The sequence below is a fragment of the Ambystoma mexicanum genome, chromosome 3p, assembly GCF_040938575.1.
Source record: "Ambystoma mexicanum isolate Mex_15411 chromosome 3p, UKY_AmexF1_1, whole genome shotgun sequence".
Taxonomy (NCBI): Eukaryota; Metazoa; Chordata; class Amphibia; order Caudata; family Ambystomatidae; genus Ambystoma; species Ambystoma mexicanum.
In genome coordinates, this window is record NC_090925.1 from 882,846,447 (window position 1) to 882,866,352 (window position 19,906).

Here is a 19,906-nt window from a genome sequence, read left to right on the forward strand (position 1 = left end):
ATGTCTTTGGCAAATATAAAGAAGACCATGTTTTTGGTTTCTTAAAGTGAGTGGGATTGTCTGTTTCCCAGTCATGGATGCCCTCTTCTGTTGTAAAGTCTGTGATGAAGAGGAAGACTCTGTAGAGTAAAGATTAATGTGAAGTAAGCAGCCTGTATCCCTGCCCTTGTACTAGGCCCTCACTCTATTTCTTTGTCCTCACAACATACATGGCTCTTCCTCAGCATTTCTCAGTTTGTCCTCTTTTTCCCCTCTGTTCTCCTCAGGTTACCTTGGTGCTGTGGCGTCGGCCCTCTTCACGGCATACGCTGTCCAGAGGAAGCCTTTAGTGGAGTGGGGTGCTGGGCTAATGACAACATTGCCACTAGTGCAAGACTATGTGCGGGCGGTAGGTGTGGATGTGGAGGCAAACCTGTCCTCATGGACATATTTCACCGAGAAGTGGGCCTGGTGAGTGGCTTCTCATATTTTGGTGTGTATCCAGTCAGAATGTAGCCTGTAAAACATTTTTAAAAGAATTGGGACGTTTTCTATCCCACTGTCCAAAACTTTCTCCACCTATTCTAGGAATTATGTTTGTTTATATAATTATACTAATCCTGCAATATATTGGGAATGCTAATTACATGGAGAAAAAAAAAACATAGTTACATAATTGACCCTATGACATCACCTGGTGCTTAATATTTAAAGATTGGAAGCAAGTAGCATTTGGTCTATGCTTGATACTTAGTCCTTCAAGGACCTATTCTCGGTTTCTTCCATTGTGCAATTGTCATATTTATAATACCAGATATGTAATGTAATTTGTCATTTGTATAGCGCCTTTTCCAATGGTATTTTGTGTTCAAATATATTTATACCATGCACTGTCGCCACAGAAGTGGTCCCCTGACGCTCTGGCGGATCTGAAAAGCAAGACGGTAATTTAAGTTAGTAGGGCTGAACAGGAAAAAGCACAAGAGACATATGTGCTATTGGCAACTTCAGTTCAGTTTACATCATTCGCCGAGCATAGGTGTGATTTTTCGGTCGGTAGTTGTCATGTGCTGTTTGAGGCTGTGTGGTTTGTTTTGTTGTTGCAGTGTAGTGAAGTGTGTGCGGTTTGTTGTGCAATATAGGTACGGTTGTGTTTCCTTTAGAGCTTGAGCAGTGGGATGCATTTTATAGTGGGTAGATTAGTGGTGGCGCTTTATCTTACCTCCTCCCCTTTAGCCACCTGTGGTAGGCGTCCCTGGCAGTGTCGCATACTGTGGTGTGCTGGGCGGGTCTTCCTCCTATATGCTGTGCAGAGTTGTGGGTTGTCTGCAGGGCTATTTAGTGTTGATGCCTCTGCCACCCTCTCCCCCACCCCGTGTTCAGACGAATTGATGTCTACATCGCTTTGGCCCCCGGCATATCCTGTTGTGTGCAGGCGTCATTTCCTCCCTGGGCCCCTTGGGGGGGTGGGGGGGCTCTTCACTGTGCCCTTGAGCTTCCTGGGTCCATGGTTTATCTGTTTGATCACCACTCTTGCCCCTTCAACTCTAATGACCTGTCTGTGGTTCATCCTATGATGCTACCACCTCTCTCATTGGCCTTCAGTAGGGCCCTCCAAGGGAATGGGTGCACCCGGGACTCCCTCCCACTCGGTCTCTCCACCTCCCTGCACTTGTTGTCGTACGGTCTAGTCCTCAGTCTTCAGGGTGCATGCATAATCTTCCCAATTTCAGTGTGACAAATCTTCACATTTGGCATCAAAGGGCTGTCCGTGAACGTCCTCGGGGGACCAAAGTCCAAGGAATGGGAAATTCAACAGAATTTAAAATGCGTGCTTGCATTAAAGCAATTGTCTAGCTGGCATGTGGATGGGTGCTATGAGGTAGACGAGAGTATGCAAGTGCAGGAGACTCATTATACGTCCAGCTAGACCAAATTATGTTGTGCGACGTAGCTGCATTCTTATGGCCGAGGTGTTGTGGGATGTATCTGCAAATAGTGTATGGGAGTAGATGTCTGCGGATCGGTGGCCGGGCCTGCGGCTATCTTCCATCAACATGGAGTGTGATATGTACCCGTGAGTCATGGGTGGTTTCTTGGTTTCGTAGATGTGGTGCAGAATCTGACCTGGAGTTTGCTGGGTTTTATTCTCTCCTTTGCTCAGTACATTTCATAAGGGGTTCATTGTTACTTTGGCCTGGCAGGGTTTAAGTAACCCGAAGAATGGCAAGGGTATGTTAGGAAGCAGGGGGAGCCAGGTTTTGAGGGCCTTCCGGAAGGCAAGGTGGTCTTCTAAGCGATGGATTCTAAGGGTGCTTGCATTCCAGATTGTGGGAGCTTGGATGGAGAAGGAGGATCCTCCTATTGTCGATTTGAAGGGCAGGATCTCAAGACGTGCAGTGCCTGATCGCTGGTTTCTATTGGGATGGTAGTGGGTGAACTTGTGCTGAAGGTATTCTGGGCTGTCTTGTGGTTTGATGCACATGGCTTTGAATGTGGCCCGTCATCCAACAAGGAGCCAGTGGAGGACACGAAGGGCGGGTGTGATGTGCTCTGGGGCCAAGGTCTAAGAGAGGCCTAGCTGCAGTGTATGAGATCTGTTGAAGCTTTCTTAGTTGATATGCAGGGGCGCACAGGCAAAGGGAGTTAGCATAGTGTAGACGGGAGAGGACGATAGCCATGGTTGCTGTGACCCTGTGACGGTGGGTGAGGTAAGGGAAGATGTCCCTGAGAAAGCAGAAGCAGAGATAGCAAGATTTAGACAGAGTTGATGTGTGAAATTGTCAGATCAAGGACCATGGTGTATCCCAGATTCTTTACTGAGATGGATGAGGAGGGCTGAGGGAGGCGAGCCAAGGGGTGGGATGGGGAGTAGTGCTGTCTTCCCGCAGATCATGATTTCAGGGTTTTCAGGATTCAAGGGGAGGTGGTCAGCAGTCATGCAGTGGTCGTTTTCTATGAGGCATGAGGAGAGGTTGGGATGGGGATGGCAGATGATCTGGGTGTCGTCTGTATAGTTGTAGCAGGTTAGGTCATGTGAGCAAATAAGAGCAGGGAGGGGCCTCAGGTAGAGGTTGAAGAGCAGGGGGGATAGGGAGGCACCCTGCATTACCCTGTTTGTGACAGGATGAGGGTTGAGCTGAGAGCAGGGAGGAGGATGATTTGTGATCAGTTAGCAAGGAAGGAGTAAATCCACCTTTATGCTGTGTCCCTGATGTAGTGAAAGTGGAGTCTGTCCGTGAGGATGCGGTGGTCGATAGTGTCAAAGGCCGTCAAGAGGTCAAGGAGGATAAGAGCAGCACAGCCTTCTGAGTCTGCAGTTCTTTTGAGGTCCTCCCAGATGAAGACTAGGGACGACGATTCAGTTCCTCTGAAGGGTCTGATGCCAGACTGGGTGGGTCGACGAGGAGGTTAGATTCGGTGAAGAGGCAGAGCTCAGTTAAGTGTTCGAGGTATTTGAGAGAAGGGGCAAAACATCTAGGGGAAGGGCCTTGTCTCTAGAAGGAGGATCTGGAGGAGGTGAGTGGTCTGAGGGCATTGTAGAGCCATAGGTCGAATGGCTGAATTCCACAGCGGGAAGCAGGTGACAGTCCAGTGTTGGTCAAGCAGGAAAGGGAGGTTGCAGTCAATGGACGAGAAGAGAATGGCTGCGTGGTCCATCCAGATTAGTGGTGGGGGGTGTGGAGATCAGATTGGAGGAGCTGAACATTGCATAGGGTATATCCTGCGGTGTGCGTGGTGAATGAAATCATGTTGAGGGCTTCCAGGTTGTCTAGGAGTGGTTGGATCATGGGGTTATACAGGACATCCAACCATACATTGAGGTCTCCTAGCTTGGTGACGGAGCGGTGGGTGACCAGGATGGCCACTAGGGAGTCACTAAGAGCATCAGCAAAGTTTCTGTTATAGCTGGGAGGTCTGTATATGAGTAAGAAGCTGTTGGTAATAGAGGGATCGATGAGAAATGTACTAGGAGGGATTTGCAGTCTGCATTGCAGGCTTGTTCTTCAGAGTTTGTTGCTTCTGGAGGGTGTGGGGGATGCCTTATGTGCGATCGGTTGGATGACCGAGAACCAGGTTTCTGTGATGAAGAGGATGTTTACTCTTTGAGGAAATTAAGTTCAATATGTTGTGTGTGTGTTTTAGGCAACAGATCTGGCGTTAATTAAGATGCAGGACATTTGATAAGATGGATGGAGGTTCTTGGTCCTCCGAGCGGAGATCGTCAGAGGGATGGCGAGGAGAGCAGTAGGTGCAGGAGAGGGGAGATCCCCTGGACTAGTACCTGAGGGGAGTATCAGTGTGCATAGTGGGGAGGTTAGGGAGGGCAGTGTGGGGGGAGGGGGATGAAAGGCAGAGTAATGTTCCATCTGCGCACTTTTCCTTTCCCCCCCTTCCCATGCACTTGCGCAATCTGAATGACACGTGGCCTAGTATGATCGATGTTTGTCCTCCCATTGTCCCCCCCCTTGCCTCGTCGCGCCTTGAAACACCTGTGTATAGGCGCGTTATAAATGCCATATCATATATCGTATCAATGTTTGGGATGGTGAAGAGAGTCTGATGTGGGGTGGGTAGCACTATGATTAGTCTTTGGGTGTTTGAGAAGAGTGTTCATGATGTATGGTTTCTTAGGCGGAAGTCTGGTGTGGTGGATGGGATTGGAGGGTGTGTGTGAGAGAGAGTTAAGAACGGACCCTTGTCAGTGATGTGAAGTCAGGAGAGGGAAGGGGGCTGTTGTTGGTGCAGTGTAGTTACTGGGGTTGCTGAGAGGGGATGTAGATGAAAGGGGATGGACAGGAAAAGAGGGTGTAAGGTCGGTGGTGACGTCGGGTAACTGATTTCCATAGGAGTGTCGAGAGGGATGAGTGCTGAGTGTGTTGAGGGATGGATTGGAGCGGGATATCACTGGGTTGGGTGAGATGGTGGAGGTCGTATCGGTGTAAGTGAGGGGCGTGGGCAGGGATCTGGGGAGAGATTAGGTGAAGTGTGGAGAGAGGAGTGTCCGGGTGTTGTGGATTCTGTGTTTTAACAGGGGGGGTGTGTGTGTGTGTCGGTGTCAGTGTCAGCCGAGATAGGGGTATTGGAGAGGATAGCCCGGGCAGTGCTTAGTGATGTGAAGACTTCGAGGGGGAAGGGGGAAGGTAGGAGGAGAGGAGAGGAGAGGAGAGGAGAGGAGAGGAGAGGAGAGGAGAGGAGAGGAACACTAACTAACTAACTATAGGGATAACTGTGTCTTCACGGTCCAGCCCAAGTATGGCGACATGAAAAAGAACACCTCCAGGGAGAATATCCCAAATGCTTCTCCAGTCAGTTCAGATGTTGATAGTGAGCCCGACAACAGCAACAGTATGACCGCAAGCTCCAACCAACTGGAAAGCGATACCACCCAACTAGGGATGTTTTTTTTTTTTTATATAACAAATCGGGAGCTACAAAAAAGGCAACCAGAGGAATACTACAAATATACATAAGCATGTGCACTTCCAAGATCCCATAGACATAAGCATGCCAATTCAGAGGGGGGGACTAGAGGAAGTAGGGGGGCATACACAATCCCTGGTTTAGGAACAGATAGAGAACCAAGAATCGCCAGATCCAGGTTTCAGAAACAGCAACTGGACCAGAGACCACAAGTCTAGTACTCAACCTCTCAAAATACATACTCACTGAGGCAGAAGAGAACATGCTTAACAAACGACTTTACTTTGCACCAACAACTACCACAAACTACGTAGAGGCTCACATTAACCTCTTCAAGTATACTCGCAAACTAAAACTTAAACATTTTTTTGCTAAACAAATACCATGGGGAAGACCAGCAATAACTAGACCACCATTGAGTGGTACAACCATTAAAGAGTTGAATCACACCCACCTCATTCTTAGTCTACATGACCACGACGGAACCAGCAACATTTCTAAACAAGAATTGATGCACCATCGGGAAATAGAGGAACAAACTATATAGACTAAGAAATTAAAGACCACATTCACTCACAATTTACAGGGAGACAACGCAATTGACATCTTCAAAAAAGCTGTGACCATAGAACTTCATAGAACTTCATAGAATGGAGGATGTCATGAAAAAGAAAAACAGAAGGATCTCACCTCAGAATCTCGGACCATTGGAAAATAAATCCCTAGATAAACTGAGGGATGAAGAACATATCATAAAGGAAGCAGACAAGGGTGGTTAATATCGTACTTCTATACAAAGTAAACTACACCGAGATGGCCAAAAACCATCTTGCGATACCTGATTGCAATGTAACCTTGGGGCTTAATCCGACCAAGCAGAAGTGTGTAGAAGCAACAAGAATGATTGACAAATGGCACAGAATTGGGTTTCTCATAGATGAAGAATCTCCCTTCTTGATGTTCGAACACCCACTTATGCCCAACATATACTTTCTACCTAAGGTGCATAAGGAATTCATAGAGATCCCGGAAGGGCGACCAATCGTCAGTGCCATGGGATGGTCACTGAGCCAATAGACCAGTACATTAACTAGATCATTCAAAACAATGTCCCAAAAAAACACAACCTACATAAGGGAACTATGCACATCCTACAAATCCTACAAGACTTGGTGTGGTAACCAAACTGTTAGTTACACTAGATGTGCAAGCCCTCTACACATCTATAGACCACAAGCTAGCACTAGGGGCAATGGATTTCACCTATGCAAATAAGTCTGCATCTTCACACACTTACAGATTCTGAAAGAACTATTACTATTTCCACTATCGAACAATGTATTTCTCTTTAATGGCGTTTTCTATAAACAAAAAAAGGGGGTCACTATGGGAGCGACGTACACCCCAGCCATAGCAAACCTGTTAATGAACAAGTATGAGAAGATCCATGCCCTATCGAACCGTTACAACAAGAGCATTGTTAAATGGTACTGCTATAATGACGATGTAATCATGATTTGGTCAGGGACAAAAGAAGAAGTAGGCGAGTTCAAGGTCTATCTGAACTCTAGTGATTCTGACATCCAAAAATAGCAACAGTACTATAGACTTTATGGATCTGTGGATCACTGTGTTTCGAAGGGCAACTGGACACCATGACTTTCCGCAAACCAACAGAGTTTAACTAATGTGCTACCTGGCAGCAGCTGCCATAAGAAAAGTGTGATTCACAAAATCCCAAGGGAGAAAACATACGTGCAAGAAGGAATTGCAAAAACAAACCCACATTTCACAAGTAATGCAAACTCCTAAAAGACAGATTCATGTCCAGAGGCTATCCCATAGATGTAATCACCAAAGCGGAGAAAGAGACCAACAAGATTGGCAGAGCAACCCTCCTGACACCTGCTTTAATGGAGCCAAAACAAGATTTGTAACCAGATATAGCCAAGACAGTCACAGAGTGCAACAAGCTATCAAAAAACATTGGCACCTTCTCCAAATTAACCCAGATATTAAACCCTTCGGGAAATAATCAACACTAAAGAACATGCCCCGCCCATCATTTATGAAACCTATCGTCACAACCCAGGCAGATGGGTTTCACAAATGTGGAACATGCACTATGTGCCCATATGCCCGATCCAAAAACGTAATTATTATTATTATTATTGTAATCAAGTTTGGGTGTATGGACCAGCACTATATCAAACAATTCATAAAACTGTCGCTCTAAATTTGTGGTGTATGTTATTATTTGTGTATGTGGACGTAAATATATTGGCAGTACCATTAGAGAGCTACGCAGCAGGATCAGGGAACATCTGAACCTACTTAGTTCCCACGACACCAAGTACCCACTTGCCAACCATTGGCAAACTGAGCATCAAATGGAAAACAAAAGAGACATTCGCTTCACTGGGTTGGAACAGATGCCAACCGACATTAGAGGATGGGACAGAGAACTATACCTTTGACAACAGGAAGCAAGAATGATCTGCAAGCACATACTAGTGACCTCCCGATTGAATAAAGAATATGAATTCAATGTATTTCTGTAAAGGTCACCGTATAACCACTGTGTAAATGTTATCCTCCTATGCAACTTGGCAACCTGTTCAGCATGAGTGCCTGTCATTTACCCCTGTGCATTAGCACTGACCCTCATAAGGGATACCCACTCCCTTACCTGACTTATTGTGGTTCCTAATCCCACTTCCCGACTTCTTGCCAAGCCCACCGCCACAATTTTTGCAGTCCACACAACCAGGCCTAATCTGCCACTCTGACAACCTGCCTGGCCCTTGTTACCAGTTACTACCAACACTTGCACGATACACCATGCCCGTTTCCTGACTCTGACAAGACACTAGCCCATTTCCCGGCTTGTCTATCATCCAGCCAGCACCACCTACTTTCTTCAGCTGGTTCCTACCATTCCTCCCGGGATCCACCTGCGAGCCTAAGCCTCACAGTGCCACACTTGGGCCTCTCTCGGGCCCGCCCCGCCGCCTTGCAGACCTTCACCTGATGTGGCCAGTGATTCTCCACATCCTCCATGCTCTCCTTCCCGCTCCTGTACTTGCTTACCTCCTCCCACACAAACCAGGAGCTACCACCCCTGTTCCTCTTACTTTCATTTATTTGTTAATCTTTGTTTGTTTATTTGGTAATGCGTGCCAAACCCTTGGGTAGCTGGGCACAGACAGGACAAGCAGGCTTTGAGGTTAGTTACAGAGCAAATTAGATACATACAAAGGGTTACACATTTACTGCCACTTCAACGTTACAATAAGTTGTGGGGACTGGGGTCACATATAACACATTTTAGCAGTGGAAGTAATGTAGTAGATGGCGAGTAAATTGAGTAAGGTAAGGGTAACTGGTATCAGGTGGCAGGTGCAGTCCAGGTACATGATGGGAGCAAGTCAGGAGTCATTTGATCGTAGCCAATTTAGAATATTACGTCTAAATTTAGGGTAGGGTTGTTCCATTCTGAGATCTAAAGGGAGTGCGTTCCAGGATTGCACCGCTTTGACCGGGAATCTGGCGCCTCCTGCTGTGGTACGTTTGAATGTCGGGATCTCCAAGGTGTGGGCATTGGCAGATCTCATGGGGCGTGTAGTGAGTCTCTTATTAATTCTTTCAGAGAGGTTTGTTGGTGCTAGGTTGTTCAGGCATTTAGACGTAAGTGAGACTGTTTTAAGGAGGATTCTATCATTTTCTTTTTTACCAGTAGACATCTCCTCTGAATTGGGAGATGTGCTCTCTGTTAGAAATGTTCAGAGCTGCTCTTAGGGCATTATTTTGCAGTTTTTGGATTTTGTCAGTAATGTATTTGTTAGCTCCCGAATACAGGGCGTTACAATAATCCATTCTGGATATTATGAGTGCATTGGCCCAGGGTAATGCAACTAGTTTCAGAGAGAAATGGTCTGGAGGCTCGGGTGAGTCTGCAGGTGTAAGCTGTTGTGGATGCTAGTGAGTTAACTTGTTTCTTAAGGGCAAGTGTGGAGTCAAGGTAGAAGCCTAAAGCACTGAAATGTATTCCACCAATATGAAATTTCAGGTGATCCCATCCACCTATGGAGTTAGATGCAACCACCTTTTCATCTGACCCTCCTAGCGAAGTCCACACTTCCCACAATTCAACCTTATACGGTTGCAGTTACCTAGTTGCCTTGCATGCCTTCTCAGTTTATGCAATACTTAAGTCGCACTGCCTGTCTCGATATAACACAGGCACTCACCTAGCAGCCTGTGTATTCGCTAGGCCCCACCATGACCCAGATTCTGTCACGTGGATTTTACCACTCCTTAAAAAACAATCATTGGATCCTACCATCCCTACCAATTACCACGGTCCCTTTCCTCTTAAGATCTTGGATAGGGTTGCTTATGTGCAAATCCAGGACCATTTAGAGGCTAACCAGTTCTTGGGGACTCGGCAGTCTGGCTTTAGACCGCAACATGGTACCGAAATGGTGCTAATTGACTTCAAAAGCAAGACTGACAAACTCAAAGATAATGGGGAAAATTGCATTACTACGACTGCTGGACCCATCAGCCACGTTTGACCTGATTGACCAGAGTGTACTCTGCATTCACCTCGCCACAGCAGCCCACTTCTCCAAAAATGCAATCAAAGTACCTCAAAGTTCTTGCGTGTCTCCCACTATGTACAATATTTTCACAAAGCCTCTATTCGATAAGCTGAATCATCTGGGTGTCACCTACACCAACTATGCAGAGGACACCCAGATCCTCCTACCCTTAACAGGCAACTATGATAGTGACACAAGGCTAGTGAATAAAATGTATCTAATCATTCAGGCATGGATGGCCACCCACGGCCTCTGCCTGAATGATGATAAAACTGAATTGCTGCTCCTAGTCTCCCCAACTTACTTGAAGAAACTCAAGACAGATTATACTTCATTCAATATAGCCAGGAATAATATCCCTGTGGCAAAAGAGGTCAAAACATTGGGGGGCTGATTCATGGAAGTTGTGCACCAAAAAACGGGGATTTGTGCGCCATCCTGCCCGCAAATCCCTGTTTAACAAATGGGGATTTGTGGGCAGAATTGGCGCACAAATCCCAGTTTCTCGGCGCACAACTTCCATGAATCAGCCTATGGGTTTTTACCTAGACTCCGCTTTAAACCTCCATAAACAGGTCAATGCCACAGCCTCAGCTACAGCCTATACGGGTAAACTGAAAAGGGTCTGTAAACCATTACTTTCCACGGAAAGCTGTTTTACCTAAGCTAGAGTAATGGTCTATACTTGGGCACGAGTAATTTCGTTCTCAATAAACTTCAAATAATGCAAAATAACACACCCAGGACTGCTTTGAGCATCTCTTGGAGAGAACACATTTTAGAAATCAGAAGACAGCAGAAATGGCTGACCATCAAGGACAAGATCCAGTTGAAAACCATGTCCCTTACGTTCAAATCCCTGAATCATGCCACCCCCCCTTTACCTAATTGAGAAATGTACCATCAGATCCTCTACACGGGTCACCAGATCGGCCAATAACCCCCTGTCTGGTAGTCCCAAGGTATAAACTAAAAAAGTCAGGAGGGAGCAGTTTCCCAGTTATGGCTGCCAAGCTTTGGAACACTCTCCCTCCACACCTCAAAACTACCCAGTCCTTCACCAACTTTATTTTTTTTTTCAACTTTTTTTTTTTCATTTGTTTAGTTGAATTAACAACTTTTCAAATATTTATCTTAAATTTCGCATTCACATATTACAAATCACATTAGTACAAATTCAGAATATGGGTACATTTAAACCTAAAACAAATAAAAAGCAAAGCCATAAAAAACAAAAACATAAAAATGTAAAAGCAAAACCACCTACACAAAGGCACTACACATCAAGAATCAGGCCACAGTTTTAACATTGTTTACAAGGAGGTACAATCATTTGTAAATATTGCACTATGGCTATTTGAACCGCTGGGCGTGGATTTGAGACTAACAATTGCCATATCTGGTCACTCCCCATATAATTTTGTATGGTAATCACCCTGTTAAAACATTTCTCTCGAGTCATTGTTAATGCATTATACTCCACTATTGGGTGCTGTAAAGTTTCACTTTGTTTTACATTTAGGCAGCATCGACAATAATTTTGTTCAGGTCGCAGCATTCTTCTTTTACACAGAACCTCTCGCGTGTTCCATAGGTTTAATCTGAACCGTAAATATTTTGCACGTATACTGGGAGAAGGGCATTTCACCAAGTAGTCTGCCATGACACCATATCTCTTGGTGCGCAACAAGGAAATGTTAAAATCTTTATATTGTGTACAATTAGTTGCATTGTTAGCCCAATCTAGTTGATAGATCTTCGTTTTAGCCCGATCAGGATTATTCATCAGCATCTCAATTGTAACATCCGCATCAGCTAAGCTGTTCAACACATGGTTGCACCAGGTGAGCGGAAACCTGTTTTTGCAGCAGATGGTGAGCTATTACCTCTAAAATGCTGTCGCTTTCCAATCCCAACAAACATTTACAAAGTAAGGCACACTAATGCCACGTCACTTGCGAGTACATAGAGAGAAAACCAAATTCATGGCGTATCACGGCTATCGGGATGCTACTGGGTAGATGTAATATTTGTTTCCAATAGTGTGACTCGAGCAAGTCCCAAAATGCTAGCTTTTTTGGTAAGGTGCCTTCTACACCATACAGCATGATGGGCATAACCTTCATTTTATAAAACAGAACAATTTGCTTCAGTGAGAATTTCCCAAATTTGTTAATTAACACTTTTGTTTGAGATGTTAAGTTCTTGAGTCTGTTTTTAAATGCCACAGCATCCTGCTGCATAGAATTTACATTGTGAATTGATACCCCTCTATATTTATATTGGGGAAGTTGTAAGTAATTTGCAGTCTTGCAAATGCCATATATACTTACATTTCTTGGTGCTACGTACATTACTACAGATGACAATTTGGGTTTTCATTGTGTTGATGTCTAAAATATTCGAATGCACATAAGAGCCCAATCGCTGCAGCATTCGTTGAAGCCCCTGCGGAGTTTGTGATAGAAGCACCAAATCATCTGTATATTGAAGATGAGGAATTTTTTGGTCTCCTAATCTGGGGGGTGCGCCCCTGCAGTTTATAAACTCAGCACCCATATCCAATATTTAAAAAAACGAGGCCAAGGAACAGCCCTGTTTCAGGCCCCTTTGCGTAACAATTATGGGAGATAGTTTTCCGTCCAAAGTAATTTGGGCCCGCATAGATGTATTCATGTGGAATAACATTATTAAAGAAATTAGCGAGTGAAGGCACTCATGATGTTTTCATTTACTATATAGCAAGACCCTATCAACCGAATCGAATGCGGCTCTGAAGTCTATAAATCCCAGATATATCGGCTAACTTCTATCTGCAAACTGTCATTGAATTATCATCAAGGAGAGAATGTTCGGAATGGTACCCAAGCCTTTCACGAAACCTGATTGTAGGGGATCAATTTGTTTTTTAATTGTGACCCATATTTGTAGTTCTCTAAGAATCAACCGGCAAAAAATCTTGCCTGGTACATCTAAAAGCGATATGGGCCTGTAACTAACTGGGGATTGTCTATCTCCTTTTTTTATAAATGGGTACCGTGATGGCTTGAGTCCATGTCGTAGGTAGAGCCTGCATCGAATTTACCACTGAAAAGATCTTATGAAGTATGGAGGACCAAATTTCAGGATGCATTTTTAGGGCATAATTAGATGGGCCATCCGGCCCAACTGCTTTAGAATTACTGGATGTTTTAATAAGATGTAAAATGTGAGATTGTTCAAATGCTAAATGGAAGGCATTCATTATCTTTAATTGCTCAATGGTCTTACTATCCTTAGCTGGTGCATATAGCTGCGTAAAGTGTGTAACCCATGCATGCATGTTTACTGCAGTCGGCTGCATGACTATTTGGGACGCTACTATTGAGTCATTTATTACAGCCCACATTTTTTAAATGTTTTGGTTCGCTAAGATTTTGAGCATATTGGCACCATCTTGTTTATACATCGATGCTCGGTGCCCCCAGTTTCTATATCTTGTTCTTATCGCTTTTCCTGACTCATTTCTCATGCCAACAGGACAATGTACAAGCTGCCTCAAATACGAATGGTACTGTGCTTTCCTTATTCTGACTGCATTGTTGTGTGTGTGTGTAAATAGCGCAATGGCGGCTTTGGATTTGACTTTCCTTGCTGAAATGCCTGAATTAAATCACAGTATATCATCTCCATATTTCCAAACTGAGTGTACTTGCTTGACCCATCCTGGCTTAACAATCTATTCAAATGCACTAGATCGTTCTCCGACCATCAGACGATTACCACCAACATTCACCACCAAGCAGCCTCGTTCAGATTCAAGTTGGTCAACCTCATTAACCACCCAGACCCCCCATTCAGCAGCGAGGATGTTATGATCGCTCAATTCAGATTTGATCACACAGAAGTTCTTCATGGAAGACCATAGTGCAAAGTTTACATAAATGTAATCAATTATCGATGTACTCTCCCCCATGTGCCATGTCACTGCTGACGGAATGTCAGAGGCAAAGGCGCCATTGAGCACATGTAGACCTCTGGCACAAACCAAGGAATTCCATGACCATGATCTATTTTCACCATGCAGTTCAAATTTAAGTCTCCAGCTAGCACAAAGGATCTGACATTTTGATCTTTGGCTATCAAGTCCAAGATGGCATTCAGATCTCTAAAGAACACATCATCAGATAAAGCCATCAGGTTCCAGTATACATTTAAGATTGCGTATTCTTCCTTTGGGGACGATACTTTAACCAACAACATATACTTATTTGGCGCCGCCCAAAATTTGGATGACAAACCCTTGCTCAATTTCACTGCTGTCAACAGTCCAGAAGTTGGTCTACGTAATGCAGGTTTAAAGGCTTTAGATGGATTTCGTGATTCTCCCAGATGGGGGTAATGGTGAGCCAAGTCTCTTGAAAGAGGATTATATCCCAATTACTTTGATCATTATTAAGGAGATGTTTAAATCCTCTTGTGTTCCAATTTAAGAGACAAATGGCCCAAACCTACCTCCATCTAGTTAATTCTGGTTGGGCTTACACTGACAATTGCACGGCATATTGCTCTGTTGAGGTTTTTTCGCCATCTTGGTTCCCGTGTAATTCCTTTTTTTGAGGGCCCCCTTGTTCACTGTTCAGGGGCTTAAACGACCCCTTTCTTGGTTCTATGGTTAGTGTAAATCCCAACTTATATAAAGCATCTTTCGCCTGCCAAATTAAATTCTGGACTACCCGTGAGTGCATCCAGAGTCTTACAGAGTTCCAACGCCCCTTAGTAGTGAATTCAACTAGTGTTAAATCTGTGGAGGCGATGTCCTCCAACTGTTTTTTTTTTTTTTATTTTTTTTTATTAATAAAACATTTTATTGTTTTTTAGTAACATAAAACATACAGCCCCACACAGTGGGGTAAACACAATTTACCCACCCGCCAATAGTTCCCCGCGTGTTTTCCTGTTAATGAGCCTCCAGACATTCTCTAAACATGCCTCGACACACTGCTCCAGTCATGACACAGAGTCTGGCATACTAGGAAGTCCTTGGGCTGTATTCCAATTTGCCATTATGGGTTATTTTTAATGCGCATCTTCACAGTTCTGCCATATTCTCTGGGCTTTCTCTGGGCACCCTCTGGCAGTGTAGACCCTTTTTTCCATTGCAATGATGTCGACATCCGTAATCCATTGTTCATAGCTCGGTGGCCTCTCGGAGCCCCATAGTTGCGCTATATTCCTTTTCAATATTGCGGTGGTGGTGGCTAAAAACACCTTTTCGTATCTTGTTAAATCAATATCTTCCTCTATTCCCAATAGTAGTTGTTTTGGGCTTACAAGTATTCTCTTTCCCATCACCCTTGACAGTTCATTGCAACATTGCTGCAAGTATTGTTAAATGACAGCACGTTCCCACAGTATATGGTAGTAGGACCCCTCTTCCCTCCTACATCTCAGACAGTTTGGGCTAGTGTTCTTTCCCCAGTTGTATAGTGCGACTCTTGGATAATAGATTCTATGTAATATCTTCAATTGCCTCGATGCCTGTGGGCTGTTTGAGCGCTTTATAAATGTAAATAAAAAATAAATAAATAAATAAAATTGAATTAATCTAAGTCTGGAGGAGATAGTCTATTCTCTAGGGTACATTAGTGCGGTTACCCATTCTTCTGGAAGTATGTCCCCTACCTCTCTTTCCCACTTGGCTTTCAGGCCCACCAGTTCTTTTGTGGCAAAGGAGTTTATGGCGCTGTACATAATGGACGTGACTTTATGTGTAAGCATTTCTGGGAATACATTGCGTTCCAACGGGGAGTAGTCGGGCACATCATTCAATTCCGGAAGATGAGCCTGCAGTGCATGTTTGAATTGCATATAATGGTATTGCTTATTAGGTGGGAGTGCAAAGGTGTCGACTAGTTTTGCGAATGATCTTATCTCATTCTCTTTTATTACATCTCCGATTTTCGTGATGCCTAGTTGGGTCCATGCTTCTCACTTAGGGAGTTTGTTCACTTCCGGGAGGTGTCTGTTGTTCCACAGAGGTTGTGCTAGGGTTAATTTCTTGTCCCAACCTAAGTATTTATGTGTGTCTGTCCACACCAGGGTTATGTGGGACAACATGGATGGGGTGGGAGATCGAGCTTTTTTCCCGTAAAGGAGGGACATAACGGGCCTTTCTTGTGTATCGGATCCTGTATTTTATTGTGTGGCAGAGTAATGTCTCCATGCATTTTGTCGTTGACTATTGCCATTTGACTGACCCAATAATAGGTTTTCAGCCGGGGGAGTCCAATCCCACCCTCCCATATGGATGTTGGTAGGGTAGTAAGTGCTAGACGTGGGTGACCCCCTTTCCACAACAAGCGTTTGGTCTATCCTATGGAACTCGCTGGGTGCGATGGGTAGTGGTGCATTTTGTAATATGTAGAGAAAGCGGGGGAGAGCCATCATTTTGAAGAGTGCGGCGCGTCCTAGCAGCGTGAGCGGTAAGGACATCCAGTGGCGGACATCTTCCTTGAACCTGGTCATTATTGGGTGGAGGTTTTTTTCCACGTAATCTGACATCTTATGTGTAATTAATACACCTAGCTGAATTGACCTCTTTCAATCCGGTAAGGGCATTCATCTGATAGGGCATTCTCTATCTCCTTTACTGGAAACAGTATGGATTTTGACCAGTTGACGTGACGTCCGCTGAACCTGCCGTAACTCTAGTAGACGTGTCACTACAGGACAGGAAACGCGTGGGTTCGCTAGGTATATTAGTAGGTCATCTGCATCTAGGGACACCCTACCTTCCCAGCTGTCTGCCCACCTGAAACCGTTCCATGTTTGTGTGGACCTTAATAGGATCGCTAACGGTTCAATTTCTAACGCAAAGATCAAGGCCGATAGGGGACAGCCTTGTCTCGTGCCCTTACCCAGCTGGAAGGGTTTTGAAGTGTACCTGTTCACTTTTGTTACTGCTACCGGGTGGTGGTATAGTAGCTTGACCCAGCTCATGAAGTGTGGGCCTATACCCATACGACGCATAATTTCCCAAATTGCTTCCCAATGTACAGAGTCGAAAGCTTTTTCAAAATCTATGGACAATAAGGCCAGAGAGTTTTGTAGTCTAGGTATTTTTTCCATTGCTGTGTGCAGTCTCTATATATTTTGCCTGGTGGATCTCTGTGGCATAAACCCACATTGGTCTGGGTGCACAAGCTTGTGTATGACTTGCTGCAGTCGTTTAGCCAGTATCTTCGCAAGTATTTTGGGTTCACAGTTTATAAGCAAAATGGGTCTATAGGAACTGCACTGGTCAGGTGGTTTATCTGCCTTTGGTAAACCTATTATCGTGGCTTTTCTGAGGTCTGGAGGTGGGCTACCCTGTGAGTGCGAGTGTTGAAACAGGCGCAGTAGTTGTGGGGAGATTACGTCTGCGCCTATCTTTTTCCATGTTTCAACAGGAAAACCGTTCGGACCTGGGGTTTTCCCTGATTGGAGTTCTGACATTGCCTGAATCACCTCTTCCTCAGTAATGTCCTGTTCTAGTAAGTCAGCTTGCTGCCCATCTAGGGTAGGGAAGGTGATTTTGTCTAGAATGTCGGTCGGTGGCAGTGCGGATGGTGCACTGTATAGCTCAGCATAATACTTTGCGAATCCCTCCGCTATGTCATGATCTGTTATTAGTGGCTCAGGTCCATCCGTTGTTAGCTTCCTGACCTGGGTGAGGCCTAGGTCCCTACGTTCTAGCCATGCCAGTATTTTCCCTGCCTTGTCCCCTGTTTCATATACTCTCGCTCGCATTGCTGCGTGCGCCTGTTTTGCGTTGTCTAGGGCTTTGTGTTGTAATTGTTTTTGTGCCAGTTGTAACGCTCATTGTGTCTCTGGCTGGTCATAGGTTAGGTGCTTAACCTCTGCATTGCGCACCTTTTCTTCAGCTGCATGTAACGTTTCGAGATGTTTCTTCCTGTGAGCTGTAGTCCAGGCTATGATTTCACCTCTAAGTACTGTCTTCAGCGCTTCCCAAAGTGTTCAAGGGCTATCTACAGAATCTGTGTTTATTTCAAGGTATGTTTCAGTGGCCTTCTATATGTGCTCCACCAGTTCCGGAAACCCTAGGTAGTAACCATTCAATCTCCAACTGGGTGGGGGGATTGTTCTGTCGGTTCTAATCATTATCATAAGTGGGGAGTGATCAGAAATACCTCTAGGGAATAGTTGGGCTTCACATACTTCATGTATATTACTTAGCAGTAGGAAAAAATAGTCTAGCCTAGATAGTGAGGCGTGTGATCCTGAGTGATACGAGTATTCTCTTGTGTTGGGATGTAGTGTTCTTCATACATCTTGTAATCCCAGTGCTTAGTGAATGTGGCCAGTTTAGTACGTATGTCTGGGTTCCTGGATCGAACATGCGACCTATACAGGTCTATGCTCATGACTTCATTGAAGTCCCCTCCAAGCAACTTGAGGGCTTCAGGGTTGTTGGCAATTAAGGGCGTTATGTCATTCAACAGGGGTGTTAGTAGATTAGGTGGCACATATACAGCGGTCATAGATATAGCACATTCCCAGAGGGTCCCTGTCATGTGAACAAACCTGCCTCCTCGGTCTTGGGTGACCGTATTGGGGCTATAGGGAAGTCTTTTGTGTACCAGGATTAATACTCCATGTGACCCCATGGTGAAACCGGCGTGGAAGGCTTGCCGGTAGTTCGAGCGTCTAAACAATGTGCACCTTGTGCCCGCCAGATGTGTCTCTGTTAGGAAGGCTACATCTGGGGAGTGGCGGTTCAGTGCTTGTAGGACTAAGCGCCTCTTAATGCTATTTCCGAGCCCATTTACGTTCCATGTCATCATCCGAATGGTTCGACTTTGTTACGTTAGTGAATTGTGCCATGTGGTCTGTGTATATCTGTGATTGGTATGTTGCATTTCCAGAGATATTTCATGGTCAAACAGTCTGGAAAGAGTTTGAACTTGCTGGCACCTTGGTATATTGTGTCGAAACCTGCTTGTTCCTTTGATTTACTAGATTCAATCTCAAGAGGCATATTACTACACGCGTATCAGCCTTGGTGCGGTTTTCAACATCTAAACAACGAATAAGAACATTATCTCCAACTCCCGCCTCCCCATACTCCACCCCCAACTGAAGCATCTGTCGACTCAACATAAACTTTAAAACAGTCAAACCTTTCCTAAACTTTATTCCATATGCACCTGCTCAACTGTAGCCGGGATCTGCAGTTCGTGCGAAGCTTGAGTTGGGCGGCGTAGCACCCCTTTACGGGGCCCTGGGTTTGTTACCTTGCTTGGGAATGGCCGCCAGCCTTAATATGACGTATGTTTTAGTATACGTTGTGGAGCACGAGCTCCGTCAATTTATTATGCAGTGTTTTGGTCATTTTCCGTAGCTGTTGCAACTCTTTATGCGTTTCCTGGGTTCGGGTTCTCCATTTGTTGCTGCTGCGGCTCCATGTCCGGTGGGCGTTCAGGATGTGGTCTATTGCGATCTTCTCACCTTCTCCTTTCAGCGCTCCAGTTCCATGCCTCCTTGGGATCTGTGAAATGCACCGATGTGCCCTTATGGTAAATCTTTAGCTGGGCAGGAAAGATTAGCCCGTATTTGACACCCATTGAGTGCAGGCGTTTCTTGAGTGGATCAAATGACTGGCGAGCTTTTTGTACTTCTCTGGTAAAGTCTGGGAAGAAGGCGATTTTTGATCCGTTGTATGTGATTGCCCCTTTTGACCTCGCCAGCTGTAGCACCGTATCCCTGTCCCTATAATTTAGGAATCTCACGATGACTGTGCGTGGCGGTGCCCCAGGGATGATTTTGCCGGTTGGAATGCGATGGGCCTGTTCAATGGAGAAGAATTTAGAGAAGGACTGTGCGTCGTTTGTGTCCACCAGCCATTCCTCGAGGAATAG

At 45.0% G+C, this 19,906-nt stretch overlaps 1 protein-coding gene across 1 annotated transcript in view; it reads left to right on the forward strand.

Annotated features, from left to right (window-relative positions):
• LOC138581063 (ADP-ribosylhydrolase ARH1-like) overlaps positions 1–19,906 on the forward strand; it is a 189,122-nt gene that overhangs the window by 115,019 nt on the left and 54,197 nt on the right. The window contains exon 6 of the mRNA XM_069652106.1: positions 267–450. Coding sequence (XP_069508207.1) covers positions 267–450 — 184 coding nt within the window. The remainder of the gene's footprint in view (positions 1–266; positions 451–19,906) is intronic.